Source organism: Dromaius novaehollandiae, chromosome 8 (assembly GCF_036370855.1).
Source record: "Dromaius novaehollandiae isolate bDroNov1 chromosome 8, bDroNov1.hap1, whole genome shotgun sequence".
In the NCBI taxonomy this organism is placed as follows: Eukaryota; Metazoa; Chordata; class Aves; order Casuariiformes; family Dromaiidae; genus Dromaius; species Dromaius novaehollandiae.
The window spans coordinates 21300208-21319740 of NC_088105.1; the positions used below are offsets into that span (position 1 = coordinate 21300208).

The 19533-nt window shown below is 36.0% G+C and overlaps 1 protein-coding gene across 14 annotated transcripts in view; it reads left to right on the plus strand.

Moving 5' to 3' along the window:
* DPYD (dihydropyrimidine dehydrogenase) overlaps positions 1–19533 on the plus strand; it is a 381364-nt gene that overhangs the window by 127570 nt on the left and 234261 nt on the right. For all 14 annotated transcript variants that reach the window (XM_064515868.1, XM_064515870.1, XM_064515869.1 and 11 more), the window contains 3 exons: positions 2898–3094; positions 7195–7276; positions 9755–9842. In XM_064515868.1, the coding sequence (XP_064371938.1) occupies positions 2898–3094; positions 7195–7276; positions 9755–9842 (367 nt within the window). The remainder of the gene's footprint in view (positions 1–2897; positions 3095–7194; positions 7277–9754; positions 9843–19533) is intronic.

Here is a 19533-nt window from a genome sequence, read left to right on the forward strand (position 1 = left end):
TCATGGTGGAGAGAATATCGAACAGCTGGGCTCACACTTTTACATATGAAGTAATGCAAGTAAAGAAACATCTTTTCTGTCAATGCCTGAATTGGGAGACAGTTTATTCTGATTGCTGGAAATTTCTTCTGTTCTTAGTAGAGTAAATCAGCTGTTGTGGTTTGGCTAAATCATATCTCACTGGAGGACAAAGTCTCTATCATGTGGCTTGAGCTTATTAGCAGAGGGAAGTGCTCCTTTTTCTGGTGCAAATACAAGTATGTTTGAGGAGTGTTGAATCCAGCCTCGTCACTGACACCGTTAGGGGGGAAGCAAGTGTGAAAACAGTGTAGAAGTTGGTGTCTAGTGCTGGAAGAAGGAGAAACAGATTTATTCTGCCACTCACTACATTCTTGTACCCATCAACTCCACATCCAGATAAATTGTTTGGTGGAAACTTTTCTTTTCTGAAAACTTAAATCCTATATATAAACTTGATAAACCTATGTATTTTGCAAACTTGGGATATCTTTTCTTTGGACCCTAATGGACATGAAGCATAGGAAATGGACTGAATCTCTGTGGGTTTAGTTTGCATAAGGCCTGGAGGGTGAAGTAATGGCTACTAGATGTGATAGAATAAAAAGGTAAAGAATAAATGCCTAATGTTATTAATGTCTATTAATAATTATCTATTTTTTGTATGTGTAAGAGAGAAGGAAAGGCAGACACAGGGGAATGATGGCTGACTCTTGCCGCTGAGAGATTCAGCTTTAAAATGCATCATTTTGTCTCATTCTCCTGAGTGGATCTTGGTCACAGAGCATTGCAAAACAAAAGAAAAACTCCATCTGAAAACAGAAATGAAATAATGTTTTTGAAAGTGGACAAGGAAGATGCTAGTAGTAAACCTTATTTACATCCAGACCCCAGTCAGAGCAGAGAAAAAAACAGAGAGGACAGTTGCATGTAATGTGGCATTGAACATTTACGAGATAGTAATCTCTGCACACCAAAAGATTTATACAGAAGAATTCAGTAATATTTAATTAGGTGAATTACGCTGTATTGAAACTTCATGATGAGGTGAGTAAAAATCTTTTGAAAGGTATTGAGGCCGTTTGCTATTTTCACAGTTACTCTGCCAGCCTCAATATGCAAAACTGCCTCTGAATTCCAGATGGCAAGATATAGCCATTAAAGCTGGCTGTGCTGTATAAGGACAGCTTCACTCTGTTTGTAAAGAGGCAGAATTAAAGTTGACCATTCAGCCTGAACTACTAGGATTTCCTGCATGAGTGCTTGGTTTCTGAAGCTTAACACTGCACTACAATAATGCTGGGTTTTACTATAACATTTAGTTGATGGATATGACCGTTGTTCAATAATAAATTAAAAAATATTATGTTAACAATAAAGTAAATTTAGTAATAAATTTAAGATGTGTATATTCATAGTGTTTAATAAACACATCAAATATGCTAGTTACATAACTTGTATTACTGACTAGCCTTCTAAAACAAGTGCATGAGACTTTAATGGAAATTTGGTACCATTCAAGCTATTTCTATGTGAATGTAACAAAGCAGACATTTTAAAAATATCCTATTGCATTTTGGTTATCACAGTCTAGCTTCACAGTACAATATAAGCTTTTCAGCCTGTGAAATCCATTAATAACCACATTAAACCTTCCCATATTGTATGAATTGTCAGGTATAAATGATTCTTTTTCTAAAACAATTATCTGTCTCTTGCTTCTTGCAGTTTGTTAAAATGCTATGTCAATTTACAAAGACTAGAGAAATTTGACACAGAAATTTTAGAGGGGGAAGGAACTAATCATTGGTTTACCTAGCATGAGTGCTCAAGTGCGCATGAAGAAAATGAACATTGATTCAAAACATAAATGAAAAATTCTATTCATAAATTGATTGTGCCAAAGTTTATCCTGAAAAACTCTTCCTTCTCCAGTTCTGAGGAAAGTAAAAACTGGAAGTAAACTCACTAAGTTTTAGAGCTGATATTTATTAAAGTGATTGACAACGTGTATATTTTAGAGGGTTAGCTGTTATATGTGTAAAACAGTCCTGCATTGGAATAGATGAGGAACAGTGCTGTCTTTTGGTGGCACTGAAGGGGCAGCCTCAGCTCTTTGGGGTATGGCTGAGAATCCCAGTGCAGTGTTGTATCCTTTTGGGATAACATTGTGCTTCTGCTACTGGTATACTCCTTGGGATAAATACTTTTCTCTTAAAGCCAAAAAAAAAAAAAAATGGACCTGTAACTATGCCCTTCCATGTTCCTACTCTTCAATAGCCTGTAAGGCCTGTGAGTCTGTCCCTTCCTTTTATAGGTTATACAAGATAGCAACTCTTTTCCCTCCCCTACAGTGCATGTACATGCAGAGAACAGTGAAGTCTAACTCAGTGAATTTAGAATACCTCTGTATTAGCCCCTTACCTGTACACCTGAGTAAGGAACAGATTTTGAGCAAATCCAAAATAAACTGTATGACATTGCAACTAGGTTAGGACTCACTGTGCTAGATTCTGTACAAATACTTAATAATGGTCAGAGTCTGTCCCAAAGTACTTCTAATAGTCAGGATAGAATGGTGCAGATCATCTGTACTTCACAGGTGAAGAACTGAGACACAGAGAAAAGGGCCTTACTTTCAGGTATGGGATGCCTAAAATTTTTGGACATTCAGTTAAAAATTGGTGAACATCTGAAATGGTTGAGCTATTAATGTGAAATAAGTCCTGTTAGAGTTGTTTAAGAGGAGGCACCTAAAGTATGGATTACCTTTGAAAATATACAGGCAGTTCTTAATAAAAGCTTCCATTGTGTTACTCATAATAAAATTTAAAGAGGGAATGTAAAGTGTGTAACCTGTTGAATGTTTTGCTTTTCAGGTGTTCAAAGCTATGAATATTCCTCAGATTAGAAACCCTTCATTACCTCCTCTAAAAGAGATGCCTGAAGCCTATCATGTGAAGATAGCTCTCCTTGGTGCAGGACCTGCAAGTATAAGTTGTGCTTCTTTTCTCGCTCGATTGGGCTACTCAAACATCACCATATATGAAAAGCAGGAGTATGTTGGTGGCTTAAGGTAAGAAACAAAACAAAACCAAAAAAACCCACTGTTTCCTGTGACTGTGGAAAGTGTAGCAAAAAGATTGTGCAGATGTCATCTATACATGATCCTTCTACCTTTTTCGAGGGCAGTTTCAGTTCAAAGGCAAAAATATTTTTTCAGATTTGGAGAACTATATTTTATTTAAATAACCCATCATTCAGGTTAAGACAAGTACATTTAAGGGCAACTTTAACTGAAAATTTGGTGAATAGCTTCTATATTCTCTTCATATTACCTGTAAAAATTGTGATGCTCTATTCTTATTACCAAATCAACACTTTAGAAAATTATGTAAGGAACCATTTTCCCTGATCCAAAACATTTAAAACATGATGAAGTAATTGTAGCCACATGTAGGAAATAATTAGTAGATATTTAAAATGCTTTAAAAGGATAGTAATTTCATGGAGAAATTTAAATTTAGAATGCTTTTATGAACTTCTTTATGCAAATATAGGCGACAGCCATCATGTCTACCTGGACTTGCAGCTTTAGTAAACCATACTGTAAGAGGGAAATCAACCTTGTGCAATTTCAACCTTCAGCAAATTGTAGTTGAAGTTGTAGTTGAAGTAGTTTTCAGTAAATACACAATTCTAAAGGCACCTTTACATCTTGCCTCTATGGTAAACATTTGGATGATGTTTCATTGGTTCAGGTCATACAGTGTCATGTCCTCTGTTCTACAAGATGAATTTTTATCACAGTAACCCATGGTTGAGATCATGTCTTAAGGGTTTGTTGGAATCCCTAAATATAAGAGACAATATTTCAGAAACCGACTAGTGGATACCAGCCCACTCAAAATTAAAATAAAATATCATGTTTTGAAGATGTATTCACACTGAAGTGTTTGCAAAATAACAAGTGAAAAGAAAGAGACAGAAAGAAGAAGGGCAAGGCACTCACACTTCTCTCACTGCAGCATCACTGAAATCAATAGAGTTGACACCGTTAATGAATTTGATCCATAATGTCATAACGTCAAATACTTATTCAGTGCTCTGGAAGATAGAGAATCAATGCTGGAAAAGTAGACCTGATCACGTGCATATTTCCCACTGAGGTTCAAAAGTATTCTGCCTAATTATCAAGATGTTAATTTATAGGCATTTTACTATGAGAAGCTCTTTACTAGAGCTAGTTACCATTGAAGACTACAAATTTAGTAAACGAAATATCTCTTAACCTAATGACCAGCACATTATGTTTTTATAAATACTGGATTTAAAATGAATTTAGTTGCTTAAAAGTAGTAAGAAATAATGAGCTGTTCTTAATAATGAAACTTTACCTTGTGACAGATTAGACTCATGTAGGACCCAGCAATGTAACGCTGTTGTTAATTCTGAGGGGAGTTAATCCAGTACTTTCTCCAGTTGCTTGCAGTGTATGATGATGCTTGTGTATTTGAAGAAATGTGGTTTTAAGTTGCAGTTCTTCATGTTTTAATTTGAATTTAAGATCAATTTTAGTCAGTTTTGTTCTATTGCAAAAAGCTTTACTCTAGGTTTTGCTTCGTCTTTTGTTATCTTTTAATGGTCAAGCAGTGCATTTTACTATGTCTTTCTTGCTTTTGATTGTTAAAGAATGCATAATGATAATGGTCAAGTTTTACTTCCATTCATTGTAGAAAGTTTCACATGTGGATTAAAGACATCAGTTCCTTTGGTCCTTATTTTAATCATGGAACAGAAGGGAAGCTGACCTATTGCAACAGTCATCCATTATTGCAGTTACAAGCCTTTGCAGTGCATCTTTTAACAAGTTTAAGTTATTGATGGGTGTGTTTTCATGGCTTCCTAAACCATTGCAAATGGCTAACAAGACCAAATTAATTTTGTATTCAGAATCAGCTGTTTGACAAAGCAGTGCTTGGGCCCTTTTTAGCTTGCTCTGTCTGTTTTTGTGTTTTTAACTAGGCTATCCCTTCACATATGTAAAAAGATCATAGCTAACTTGAGTAATAATTAGCTTATAAAAAGCTGTCTAGTAATTACAGTACCTGAGCTCCTGAGGCATAATATGTAAGCCTAGCATAAGTCTGTAGTTGCCTGCACATGTCTGAATTTTTCACCTTATTTTTTCCAAGCATAGATTTTCTTATATTTCACTATTTGTGCAAAATGTATGCGTTATAGTAGAATAGACATGAGCAGGTCATGGTCTTGCTTAGAGACAGTGAACGAGCTTCACTGTTCATGCTCCTAGCAATGTCACTGGCTTAGAACATACCAAAATGTTTCTCTCACTCGGCTAAAGGGGTGACCCTTGGACAAAAATAATTTAGGATCACCAGTAAACACCAAGCATCTTTAACTGAGATCAGATTTGAGGAAGGTATTAATCCATGGGACCAATTCACAATTCTGTGCTTCACCATCCTACTCCTCCACCCTGTTTTCTTCTTTCTCTTTCTGTCTCTCTGCTCCTGCTGCCGCTGAAGGAAATTGTAGCATAATTATTGACGTACAGGTTGACATCCATAAAATATTTATTTTCATGGTAAAGTGCATGTGTGTGCCCACACAGAACTGTGTGTATTTGCACATGTATGTATATTTATATGTGCAGATATGCATGTATACTCTGTAGCACAGAACTGTAAGTAAATTTTTAATAAGAGCAAAAAAAGTGTTTACAAATTGAGACAGTGCATAACACAGCTAGTGCTGTTTTGGGTCCTTCTAAGAGCTAAAGAAATGTCAGACCTTCAACAAATACACATGTGGCTTGTAAAATAGAAATTTCCTTTTTTATTAGATTTCTTTATTGAATCTCCATTGCAGAATCATACTGATCTGTTATTCTCTGCCTTAGACATCTTTTTCTTAGCATGACCTATGAAAGTTGCATTGTCATGATACATTCATTATGTCTTAAAATTTGGAACACTTTTCATTTCACACCGATCAGGAAAGGAGCAAAATCATCAATATTAGAAATGATAAAAAGAAGGCACACTAACTTCTTAACAATATAATTAAGGTTGATTCAGTTTAAAATAAATAAAATCGTTCTGGCCTGTAAAAGTTAGATGTTAAAGGTGAAATGGTCAATAATGATATGTAAAATAAAGCTGGCATGAATCTCCTGTGCCAGTGCTTTCTTATGAAAATCATAAATCCATTAATTTGACAACAGACTATGCTGTTAGAAGCTTAGAAACATCTGGGAAAACACTTTTCTGCACATTCAGTCTTTTTATCTTTATTCAATAAAAGTATTAAAAAGGACTTCATTGTGTTTACCTGTACAGTGCTTTACAAAGCAGATTTTGAACTGGTGTAAATAGGTGTAGTTCCATTGGAGCTAAAGGTCTTTATCAATGGATATAAACTGAGATTCTGTGCTGGAATTGCAGTTCTCCCATACAGTAGACCTGTAGTGCTGGGAACTTGAAGATGTCATTACTAATCCTCTCCAAGAGAAATAAAACCAAATAATAACAAATATTATGTCAAAAACCAGACATGAGACTAAGAGCTCATATAAAATCACTAACTTTGTACATTCTGAAAGATCATAAAAATTTTATGAGGTAGAAATGGAGGAGGATACAGTGTTAATTACCATTGCTCAAAATAGCATATACAACTTTTTTTAATTTAGTGGAAATTTGATTCTTTCCTATTGGATATCTTGAGTGACTGCTAGAAGATTGCCTTGCTTTAAATAGCCAGGAGATCTTGTCTTAAATAGATGTCCTGAGTTTGTGCGGTGTTACATGTTTGTTGTGGTGGACAAGAGGGGTGGAATTTAAACTCTTTTGTATCTGATTTTAACATCTGTTACATGGTTACCTGCAAGCATGGGCAGGACTGGCCACAAGGTACTGCATTCTTGGCCTGTGTTTTTATCATTGAGTGAATAATGCTTTTTTTGTTACTCCTTAGTCTCACAATTAAAAAAAAAAGTCAGGCTTCACCACATTTCCATTCAAAGACATGAAAATTATCTTAAATGTGTGTTTTAAGTATTTAATGTTTAACAACTAAAAAAAAAAATTCCTTTCTAATAGCTGGAAGTGTTTCACAAGCTTTTTTTTTTTTTTTTTTTTTTTAATATTTTAGTATGTCTGAAATCCCACAGTTCCGATTGCCATATGATGTAGTGAATTTTGAAGCTGAGCTTATGAAGGATCTTGGAGTGAAGGTAATGAAAAATATACCCTGCCTATGTATAGCTCAAAGAAAAAAGAACAAGAACTCTGCCAAAGATTAACAGCAAAATGTCATGCACATTAGTAAAGAACAATTAAAAGCTACACTAGACAGAGGCAGGAAGATGCTTCCTCTTGCTCAGGGCATTTGTCTGTCTCCTGTCTGAATGCCACTAGTTTGGAAAAGGGCAATCAATAGTTCTCATCTGGCATGCCTGCATGTGATTAATTGTCTGTAAGAAACAAATTCCTGAATTGCTTTAGGGGTTCAATGTAGCTATTAGAATGATTTGATTTTTTTTTAATCGAGTTTTTTTTTTTTAATGCAAGTTTGGCACTGCTTAAAACATTCATATTTGACACTTCTCCCTTCTCTTCTTTTCTTCCCTCTCCCCAAGTTTTTTCTTAACGGTTTATAATCCAGTCTTGCATCCAAGTTAATTTTATGACAAAATGCATCAAATTAACAAAGTGTTAACATGATCCTCTTATAAATTGTAACAGTCATTCAACTTCTTGGAAAGCAATAGTTATGCATTATTGTGTTAAACAAATGGGTGTTGTTTATAGATAACGGGAGTATTGCTTTATTGTCAATTTAGGGATTGAGCTGAAGATTTAGGTAGTGTTAACAATTGCTGCACATTTTAATAGAAGTTAGAAGCATGGAATGCATCATCGGATCAAATTTTTGAGTAGCAGAAAGGATAATAATTTATTTTTAACATGATGCTTCAGTGTTCAGTCAAGCAAGAAATTCTTGGAATTGTTAATATTGGTTCATACTGTAAAAGCAGTAGACTGCTGTCACAAGACCCAAGCGAGAACCTCATCCATGCCGATAAGATGTAAAGGGGCCTTAAATGCTACAGATCCATTTTTTCCACCTTGATGATCCCTTTGCAACCCTTGAAGAGACTGACAGAAGGGTAGTTGTGTTAGGAATAGAGTCTAAAACAGAGCACTGAAGCTATTTTTAACAAAATTGCTGGCCATAGGTACCTGGGAACAGTCTTCAAAACTCATGCAATTTCTCAGTGCCAAGGACTCCAGAATGGACCAGTATAGCCACCATGTCATCCTGCCCTGCAAGTCCTTTGCTGTTTAGAAGTACAGCACAGATTGTCGGTGTAAATTTGTTTCCGAGCTCTGCTGTTGGTTTGCAGTTGACCCTTTGGCCAGCTAGCTAGCTAAGTACCATAGCTTTATACCGCTATAAGCTGCAGATATTTTCCTGTGTTTATTTAAAACATTTCAAATCTGTGGTGGAAGATGCTGTATTGTCTACACACTCAGCAGTGCTGTTTATTCAAGTAATTCTATTGAAATTAGTAAGACTTAGTCAGGTGAATAAGGATTACAGAGCTAGGCCCTAGGAGTATTATGAATCCCCACATAAAATAGTATTGCCATTTAAATTCCTTCATTAGGTTTTCATAACATATGTACACAATAGGATAAAAAAAAATGTAATGACAATTTATAAAATGCATTTTGTTGCCAGCAAGGATGTAGCCTGCATTCAGGAAAGGATTACAACTGTACATGGCTTTTGTGCTTATAAATTATACTAAATCTATAAATGAAAAAAAAGTATTTAAGTATGGTACATTGCATATTTTGCATCCCCCTTTCTTCAAGGATGGGAAAAATGCATTTTCAAAAGTGTATTAAATGGAATATAGACAGATTCAATAACAAGAGCATGATATAAAGAATAAAGTGTTCAAATCATAGAGCATAGTCCTTACACAATGTACCCTGGCAGTTTTTTAAAGTGAATGCACCAGTGTTATAACACAGATTGGGGGAAAACGTTCAAGTTCAGAGAGTCTAAAGTAGAGAGATAAAAACACACAATCATGTCAAGAAGTACTAAATATCAGAAGAGGAATCATGCACACTTTATACACTCTGCAGCCTTGGGGTTAGCAGAGATGAGCAAAAGGTGTGTGCGTCTTCAATTGCGTGACCTCTACACAAGAGACTGCTATAGTTGGTTTGCTGAACACAGGGCACTTTCCCCATGCTACTCTTGTAACAGCTGCAATTGCTCAACCTGTGCTTAGGCTACTGGAGGTGGGATTGCTAGCGGAGCATTACTGTACAAGTATTTTTCAACTTTTTTTTTTTTTTCGGAAAGTGACTGTTGAACTGAAGCATAGACAGGTTCCATAGACAGGTTTTGTTTGTTTAGCTTGCTTGTTAACTGTTTCCGCTTACACTGGAAACCAAAGTAGCCTGTGGTGGCCCTTGTGTGAGGATGATCTGAAGCTACCTTTTTCTGTATCTGGTTTGGGCCACTTGCATACATCAGAGCCAATCTGACCTTTTAAATCTGGCTTGGGAAAAAAAGTAATTTGCTTTGTTTGTTCACTAGAATATCCTTTGTGATGTCAGTATGCAGGACATGCTGGAAGTGATTTTCACATTATCAAATTAAAAGCCATAAATCTTCATGATTCTTCTAGGTTGTTTTTAGTAAAGGCCTTGCAATAGATGGAATGACACTCCGTACCTTGAAAGAAGATGGTTATGAAGCAGTCTTTATTGGAATAGGTAAGAAGAGCTCATGCTCCTATGTTTTGTCTTCTTGAAACTGGATGACTATCTGAGAATAAATTGGGACTTATATCTGCATTAATAGCATGACGTGTGACAGCTTTAGTCTGATGCAATAAGAAAATACGCAATATAGTGAAAATTTTAAAAACAGGAAGATAAAGCTACAGTCTTAACATAGCTATGTTAAGATAGCTGTTAGTTATCTTTGTAAGGAGGACACTAATATAGCTGAATGGCTTAATTATTGTTTAAATGGTTCAAAAGTGGATGAACTGAAAAATTACTAGTAATTAATTGCCGTATTGGCATAAGGGGCATAAAAGCTCATTTTTCAAATGTTGTGAACAACTTACTATGCCCATATAATTAGTGAGTCTATATGTAATCCAGTGATACCATGCTTGATTGCTTTTTCTTTCCTCCATATAAAACAGGTAGCATCCTTCAGATAGGCTGTAGTGAAAATTAATTATGGAATGGACTAACAAAATAAGCTGACTTTGAGTTATACTGAAGCTGGCATCATAGGTCTGTCTTCTCTCATACGCTGAAAAAAGTCCCGCACCTGCCTGCAATTTGAATCATTGCTTCTTTTTAATGTTAGATTAGAATTATTATCCATTTACAAGTTTTTTGAAGTACAGCTGGACCCATCTCTACCATACGATAGGCATGTTGAGCAGGCACCGTCTACAGTTGGTATGAGGCTTAATGCTCTTTATTGATCTAGACGTTGCCTAAGTGAACATAATAGGGAACAAGTTGTCCAACTGTTCCTCCTTCCTATTATTGATTACAGAGATGTAATTCTTAGTACGGCGACAACTGTTGTTTACCATCTGGGTATGCTGTATAATAAGCTTTGCAGGTTCATTCTCTCATGTGATTATAGTACAGACCATTGTGATTTATATAATCCTAAATCCTCACATTGTTAGATACCTTCCATGTGTCGGAATTTCTTCTGGGTTATATTCTGATGATATTGTATAAAAGGCAATGGACCAGCTTATCATCTTTATTGTTTTAATCTATGCCTTTCAAAACGCTTTGCGAAATCTCACAAAATAGGTAGAAATGCATAAATAAACAATTATTTTCTCAGAATCTAGCATTTAGGAAGAAATGATCAGTTATTACTGGAAGACCAGTGCTTTCTGACTCAGAAACTGAAAATAACTTTCAGTTAATGGATAGTAAACATGACCAGTGAGTACTTTACCCAGAGGAAGATTGAAATATTTGTATTGTATGTGTGAGTTTATTTTCTGACCTTAAGAAAGCTATCCTAATATACATTTCTAACCAAAAATATTTTATATAGACAGCATTGTGTCATACAAACGCCCTGTAAAGGCACAGAAACAAAGCTTTAATAAACAAAGAAAAGTTATTCAAAGAGTAATTCTCCTGTAGACCACATGTTCACTGAATGTGCTAGGAAACAGAGGGTATAAATGCTAATGAAGGATTATGTGTTCCTACGAAGTTTTGTTGTTGGAAGCTATCATGCATTCATGATGAAGTTGGTCTGTCTCTGTACCCCCAAGTCTGCCTGTCATCTCTCTTATGCAGGTCTATATAAAACACTGGTCTTGTATAATTGTGGTCTTGCATACTGGCAGTGAAAGATGGGGGTTGAACCAAGGGGTTATAGATTTCTAGGATCAACTGTGATTAATCCAGTAGAACATTTATAAACTCTCAACACCAGCTGGTTTTCCATGACGAGTCTGTACAGGCATACCTTGGAGATATTGCGGGTTTGGTTCCAGACCACCGCAGTAAAGCAAGTCATGCGAATTTTTTGGTTTCCCAGTGCATGTGAAGTGCATCTAAGTGTGCAGTGATATTGTGTCTAAAAAAATATTGTGTGAATTATCAAAATATGACACAGAGACACAAAGTGAGCACATGCTGGTGGGAAAAATGGCGCCGATAGACTTACTCAATGCAGGGTTACCACAAACCTTCAATTTGTAGAGACTGCAACATTTGCGAAGCGCAATAAAGCGAAGCGCAATAAAATGAGGTATGCTGTACTCCATTTCTTTTTGTGTTCTTTGCCTACCGAGCAGATGTATATTAAACAATGCCACATTTGTACATTACCCTGAATCTTAAAAGCAGAATATTTGCAGAATACTGATTACACAGAAGAGTTAAGTTTGATTCTAAATGAAACTGTACCTCGATGGAAAAAAAATAGTAGTTTTCAGTTTGTCATGCTAGTGGAGGACAGTAAAAGTAGATGGGTGTGTAAAAGAAGATAAGTCCCTGACGGGAAGAGGGGAATACATTGTGAGGATATTTTCATAGCAGTGTAATTTTTGAAGAGCACACCTTCAGTCTTGCATTTGGGATGGAACTGAAGAATTTATCAGTCAGGATTGCACAAGAGTTTGGGGGTTTCATGAAATGGAAGAGCACTTGTAAATAGCCAGCTACATGAGGACAGGTGGAGATTCAGAGAGAACTGGTAAAGCCATTTTGCTATAATTCTAAATCAAAGAAAAAAGAGCTGTTGTTCTCTGGGGATGTCTCATGAGGCGATGGAAGTACACTCCTCGACTGGATCTTGGGAAAGTAAAGCATATAGCAGAGGTGACTTAGGTCTGACCAGTACTAGCAAGTGACCATGTTGAAGAAAAATGAACAGCAAAGTCTCTGTGTGGGATCAGAAGGAACAGCTTCACTGTTTTCTTACTATAGATAGATTCCTGCACTGGCACCAAATCTCTGGGCATGCTGTATGCACCTAAGACACAGGAAAAACAAACCAAAAACTGTTTTTATGAGACATCAGGCATGTGACCAGCATAGTCCAAAACTTAGTATCATGCTTTGCCTCCACTTACTTTCTGTTGTTACTGAATGCCATTTGGAAAGGTACTACAGTGTGCTGCAGTCAATATATTTGCTCTGTTTCAGACTGGAAATGCAAAGAATTTCCAAGAAGTTCACAAAAGGGTACAAGTTAACTGCCTTACTATAAGTAAATAAATAAATTGATTAATAAAAAGACAGTTTGCTTATTTATGCATTGAGGATATGGTGGTTTATCTTAAGGTGAAGGAGTCTCTCCAGTCAGGAGATCTGATCCATTTAGGTCACTGTTTAAAGCATACAAAAATGCCTTATACTAGACCTCGAAATGATCAGGTAGCTGGTGTGTGTCACCAACCTTTGGCAACTAATGCTGTCTCAATTTGAGAGTTATCCCTTACCCCCATGCTGTTTTATTCTGCACCATCTTAACTTTCCAAATAGGACATGGCTGTGTATAACGTTGAAGAGACTGATAAGGAATCTGAGGTTACAAGAGTGTATGTTACTCTAGCATAGATTAGATCCAAGGGAAAACTTTGATAGTCACGTGGACAAGTGGTAATGCCAGAGACCATGTGTGGGCAACGACCCACTGGAATCCAACACTGCTCTCTAATGGCAGAACCTCAGAACAAATGGTAGGCAAATATCTCAGTCACAGGGTTGGCTGTTGCGTTATTCTTTTGGTAGTTCTTCCCTTCAGTTTCCTGTTTTTGCATATTCTGAACTGTGTTTCATCAAACTAGTTCTTAATACTGTGGTCCTGTTTTTTTTCTGGAGTATGAGTGAATTAATTGCCTCTTTGCTATCCTTCATGTAGACTCATAAGCCTCCTCTCAGTTTCATCTCTATAAAGTTGAATACTATAGCAATATCTGGCTGTAGACATTATCTTGCAGTTTTATGTCTGAGAATGGATTCTTTTTCTCCCATGCTGCTGAGTCCAGATTACAGCTAATATAGGTGGTAAAAGGTAGTCCATGAATCTAGTCCTCAGTTTGGTACATCAAAAGTAACTACAGACAATAGCACACATGAGAGTTTTTGCACAGGACTAAAAGGCAGAAACGGAACAAAGGGAGGAGCAGCCTGTGAAACGTATTCTAGGAGTTTCTACAGCCTCTACTATATATCTTTAGTTCTTTCTTTTTATTTTCATGTAGCTTGAACTTTTAAACTTTTTCAGTTCAACGGATATTTAAAAAATTATGATTGAGAATTAGAGGTGTAGTTTATCAATGAGTGCTTAAAAATGTCACTTTAAAATTCAGTTCATCTTCTAGTTACAAGTTTTTGGGTTTATGTTATTATTCACAAACACTAATGAATAGGAATTTTCTCAGTTGAAGTTTCAGGGTTTTCAGACTGGCCTCTAAAATTACGCATAGATAATGTATATTTTCCTTTCCAAATTAAATAGGTTACACTGGGTATACCTTACCTAGAATTGGCTCTGCTTTTGATAAGAAATGTTTGTGGAGAATTTATGTGATCAAGCTGAGAAATCAGTTTGAAATTTTTGGTGTTTAAAAAAGAGTCTTATATTAATTGCTGCCTTATGTAAACACCGTAGAGACTCAGAGCAACAGAGAATAAGCAAGTTTAGAGTGAAAAGGATAAATCAATGATGGGGTGAGGGACTAGAGAGAACACACAGTCCTCAGAGACTGCAAAGGGTATCTTGTAGAGAACAGAGTAGCCTGAGTTCTTTGTGTTGTTTTGTCTCTTGGTTGATTTTTGGAGTTGAATATTTCAAGATTTTTACAGAAAATTTCTATGTCTGTGCATCTCAGTTGGCTATCAGAGCAAATGCAGAACTGCTAGGCTTTTATTACTCTTCCGTCATGAATTTCAGCTAAATCTTTACAAACCAAGGTTCTGTCTTTTAAGAGTTCACAAAGCATTGTATAATCTTTTTGAAAGAGAAAATACAAAACAAATATTTTATGTACAGATATTTAGTTAAATGAAAATGAATGACCTAAGTACTAAAAGTAGTTAAGGACATGTCTGAAATAACTTCTAAACAAGTATATAGAAAGGCTATCACCATAAACATTTTCTGTGCAGACTTTTACGCAAACCTATATACTTACTCTATAACATTTTATTGTAACATAGGGATTTTATATAACATATGCATTCTCATGCATATAAAGATCAGATAAAAATGTGTCTTCAAAGATAGTTTTATTGGGTAAAATATTGAAAAAAATCTAACCCACATTCCCAGAAATGACATAGGCACTTCAGCTTAAGTGTCTGTGTAGGCTTAGAACCAAACTGACAGCCATAACTAACTTTCTACTTAACTTCTCATTATAGCACAAATGCAGCTAGCAATGAAGCTTTCTTGTTTCTTTCTCCATCTTGTGATGCTGGATTGCTATAGAGACAGTTTTAATGTATTAGGTTTATCAGAGGTTCTATTACATACCGAAAAATTATAGTTTATAAGAGCATACTGAGTAAATCCAAGCAGAGCCTGTTTTTTGGACTTATTCTACATAGTATACTATGCTTGCAAGGGTTAAAGTGGTACATAAAAAGTAAAAAATCAAATCCCTTGTGGAAGGAACCTTTGTGATAATTGCATTCATTCATAGTTAATTAACATAGCATTTAAACAATAATATAATTAGATGATTTCATTGATTGGAATGAAATTACACACCTAAAAAAGAAATTAAAAGTCCAAGCATTGATGTACCTTGTTTTTAAAAAACAAAAAGCAAAAAAAAAAAAAAACACCTTGGGAGATTGATTTACTGTCTCTTCCCCCAAAAGTAAGTAATCTCCTCATGCCTGTTATTATCTTCTGATTAACTATGCAGTGCCACCTGGTGTGCAGATGGGAAGAATATTACACATCAAGAGCTCTGTTCACACCCACCCACACAGATATAAACCTACGTGGCAAAAAGTGAACAGATGTTCATTTTGCTTGTGCTATAGGAAAAAATTGTGCATCTTACTCCTGATTCATAAACTAAATTTGGAGGACATGAAATCTGCATATGGGGCCCGTAGGCCCATGGCCAACACAGACATTTATGGAGGAATATGTCGTATTCAAAATTGTTCTCATTTCAGGTTGTGAACAGATTTTTGTTTGTTTTTCTGGTTTTGTTTTCCCTTATATTTCTGAGTTTTATTTTCTCTTCACTTGCTATTTCACTTATCACCTCCAAACAGAAAATTTTAGAGGCAGAATCATTTGAAACCATATCCAAGCCCTATTTGTTGATTGGTTGTATTTCAAAATTGTGTTTTCTGTTTCTTGGCTTTTAAGATGGTCCCTTAAATTAGGTTTCAGGCCTCTTCGCAAAACCGGTTTGACTCAGCACTAATGTAGCAAGTCATGTAAAATATAATGCATCTTGGTGAAAGAGGGGACTGAAGCACAAAGCATTGGGCAGCCTCAGGCTCTTAGGATCTGCAGCTCTGTTTTTGGAGGGTTTTTTTGGTGATGTTTTATATTACTAATATCATTAGTATTTTGATCCCGTGTAGTTGATACAGTTTTTGCTGCAAGGAAGCTGAGGCCTAAAGATCAGATAGAACACAAAAGCAGAGAAGAGGAGTAATATGTTGAAGGTAGCACAGGAAAGAATGATGTTGATGGAAGCATGATCGCCTAGATACTCAAAATGAACGTGTATTTAGCTTGATTTCTGAGTTGGTTTTACTGATACTTGTAGACAAGGATTAACATTGTCATTGTCTCAGAGTCTTGCAAGGAGGATGCTTTTCCGTCAGGATGTGAATGGTGACAGCAGTGGCCTACTAGGCTTGAGTATCCTTATCCAGTAAAGGTGAATATAGGAAGTAGAGCTGGGGAGAAGCACTTGAAATTACATTTCATTGTAATGATGACGAGTGAAAGATTCAAATTCATTTAGCTGTGAAATGCTGTGAGGTTTTGGTGTTAGATAGACCAGATATAATGAGGATGAAGTTGTCATGATGAGTCATGAAGTCAGAGTACTTCAGACAGTTTGAAGAAGAACTGTCACAAAGGTTGCAATGGCAGGATTTGAACAAAGCCAATTTAAGCTATTTCACAATTACCAGAGAGAGTAACTAAAATTTAAAATTATATAAGTGAAAAAAGATTTTTTTTAATAAAGATCATGTAGAGGCCAATGATTTATGCATTTGCAATTTAGTACAGAACTGTGTTAAGACTGCACACTGAACTGCAACTGCATGAGGGTAAGTCCTAAGGAAGAAGGTCCACACAGTCTGTGCAGTTATGTATAGGACTTCTTCCTAGTCCACCTCCTGCAGAGCCTTAGCTCCTGGCTCACAGCTCAGAGAATGAATGCACAGAGCCTCTGCATGGACTGCTCATGCTGAGTGCAGAGTTACCTCTCTGTTGCTTTCTATTACTAAGTTTCTGCCATACTGCTTTAATATTTTTTCATGACTCATGTGAAGAGCATTTTAAACAAATTGCACTATAAATCAGCTCTAATAAAATAAACTGTTAGTCCTCAATAGTCGTGTTCTTCTCATCTTATTTTAATCTAAAATGTTTTGTTATTAATAAATAAAAGAAATTATATTAGAAAATGTACTCCGAAAGAACCTATTCTTAGGTTTTTTTAGCAGATTTTTGAACTTACTGTTGTTCACAGTGCAGCACCATTCCTGGAAACCAACAATGTACATGCATCCAAGAATTTTTATGCTTGAGGCATCTTTTTCTACTACTGGCATTTGTAATAATCTGTTCTTCCAGTTCCGTAGTCTTCACTGCTGCTCTGGATGTTGGTGGAACGTTCCTAATACACATCAGAAGCACTAGGTAGTTGAAAGCTTTCAGGGTTCAGATCACAAAACAGCTTATTTATTATTAATAGTCCTAGGACACTTTCAAAAAATACTAATAATCTGCCTTTGGGCATCCTTAAGTTATTCACTTGCAAATTACACAGATCTTCATGCTCTTATTTACTTATCTTTCCTACCAAAAAACTACTTAGCATAACAATTTCTACTGCATCTGTTTTACAAAACTCTCTCCTGTCTCTTTCAAAGATGCAGGACTGTTTCCCTGAAGAAATGCTCATCTAAATATAAGGACAAAATCAATTTTGTTCTTATTGTTTTAAGACCAGTTAAATGATTTAATATATTAGAAAATTCATTCCTCTAAGATTATTTCGCAGGTTTTGGGGAGATTAGTCAAGCAGTTATTTTTAAGTATTTTGTTGTTTGAAAAGTGCAAAAAAACAAAAAAAAGAAAATATTGAGCCAAAATGGTGATGTTAAGTATAACTTTTTCATATTCTGATGCTATGCATCTTTCAGTGCTTCGCACCTAAAGAAAATGGCTTTGGGGTCATTGTTTACCTATGTAGGAAATTTTAGTAGCAATCAGTCAGAGAAAAAAACACCTTTTGTTTATTCGTTATTTCTAAAAGTTCATTCCACATAAGCTATACAGCTATGCATAGATCAAAAATGAAAAATACTAGTCATGCTCTCATAATTAATGGCATTCTTCTGCATTACTAATCCGACTTTTACTTTGACATTGATAATCAGACACAGAATTAACAACCATCCAAAATGCAGCCCAGGTGCATCGACTTCATTGACTTCAGTTGAGGTTTTTTTTCTTTGTAGGAAGGGTGCATATGGTTCAATAGACATTTAATGCATGCAGACACTTTTTGAAATGCTCTTCTACCTTATATATATATGAGGACTGACACAACACAGAATTTAAACAATGGATTCGGGAGTGCTTGTTCTTTACTTTCCTTCCTTTTGCATACCTCTGAGACTGGTTAAAAATCTAGGTTTGCTGGATTTCTTTTACAACTGTATAGAAATAGGAAATGTACCAAAATCTCGCTTACTTAGTGCCAGTTATTGGTGAGAAAATGGCAGATACTTTTCATGTTAATGAATAAAGTTCTAAGCAGTCTTCCTGTATAAATTTGTCTCATAAATATAATCTTTCCGAATTCACATTCCTTTCACTGCCTGCTCAACAGTGAGTGTGTTTACTTGTTGGATTTAACTGATAAGTTAAGACAAAACTTGGATTTGTGAGGTGGCTTTGTAATACTTGTTCATGGGCTTGGAGAAATTGCTAGGGGTAGCATGTTGCACTTCTTGCCCTGCCCCTTCGCTGCTTCATGTGAGTGGTCCCTAGGAACCGCCCCTGGGTACACACAGATGGCAAAGCTTCCATCTGACCCCGTGATTTCCTTAAGTTTCTTGCTCATCCTCTTCTCTTTTCATCATTGCTTGATAGTCAGGCCTTTGTTGATACAGGAATAGGTAAGTATAATTAAGGGCAGTTATCTCATTTCAGAGGAATCTCCTGACACCTGCCTATGCTTGAAGCCAGTTTTGGTCCTTCGTATACCTTGGAGCATTCTCTAGTGCCTGCGGTAGTCTGTGTGGGATTCGCAGTTCAGGGCACTCTGCAACCTGTAGCCTTTCCTTGCCTGCAGTCCGTGCCAGAGGGATTCCCTCAGTCCTTCCTTCAGGCTCAGGACATTAATTGAACAGCTTTCCAATTCCATTAGTATTTCTAATTTTCTTATTCAATACTTCTTCAGTGTTGCTATCATGTAATAGCTACTACTGTCCTGGGAAAGCACATATACTGCCTTCCAGCAGTGTGTGTCAATGGTCTCTTTAGTTTTAATGGGTTGGTAGTTTTAATGGGATTTTTAATGTTGACAAATATCAGAGAAGAAAATTTTAAATGTTCACTGTAGTAAATAACCTTTAAGCTATGTAAATATTTTTGCTGCTGTATCTTGAATTTTGAGTTGATAGAGATTATGTAGGCTTCTGAACCAGTTGTCATGGTGCTTGAAAACTGTGCTTT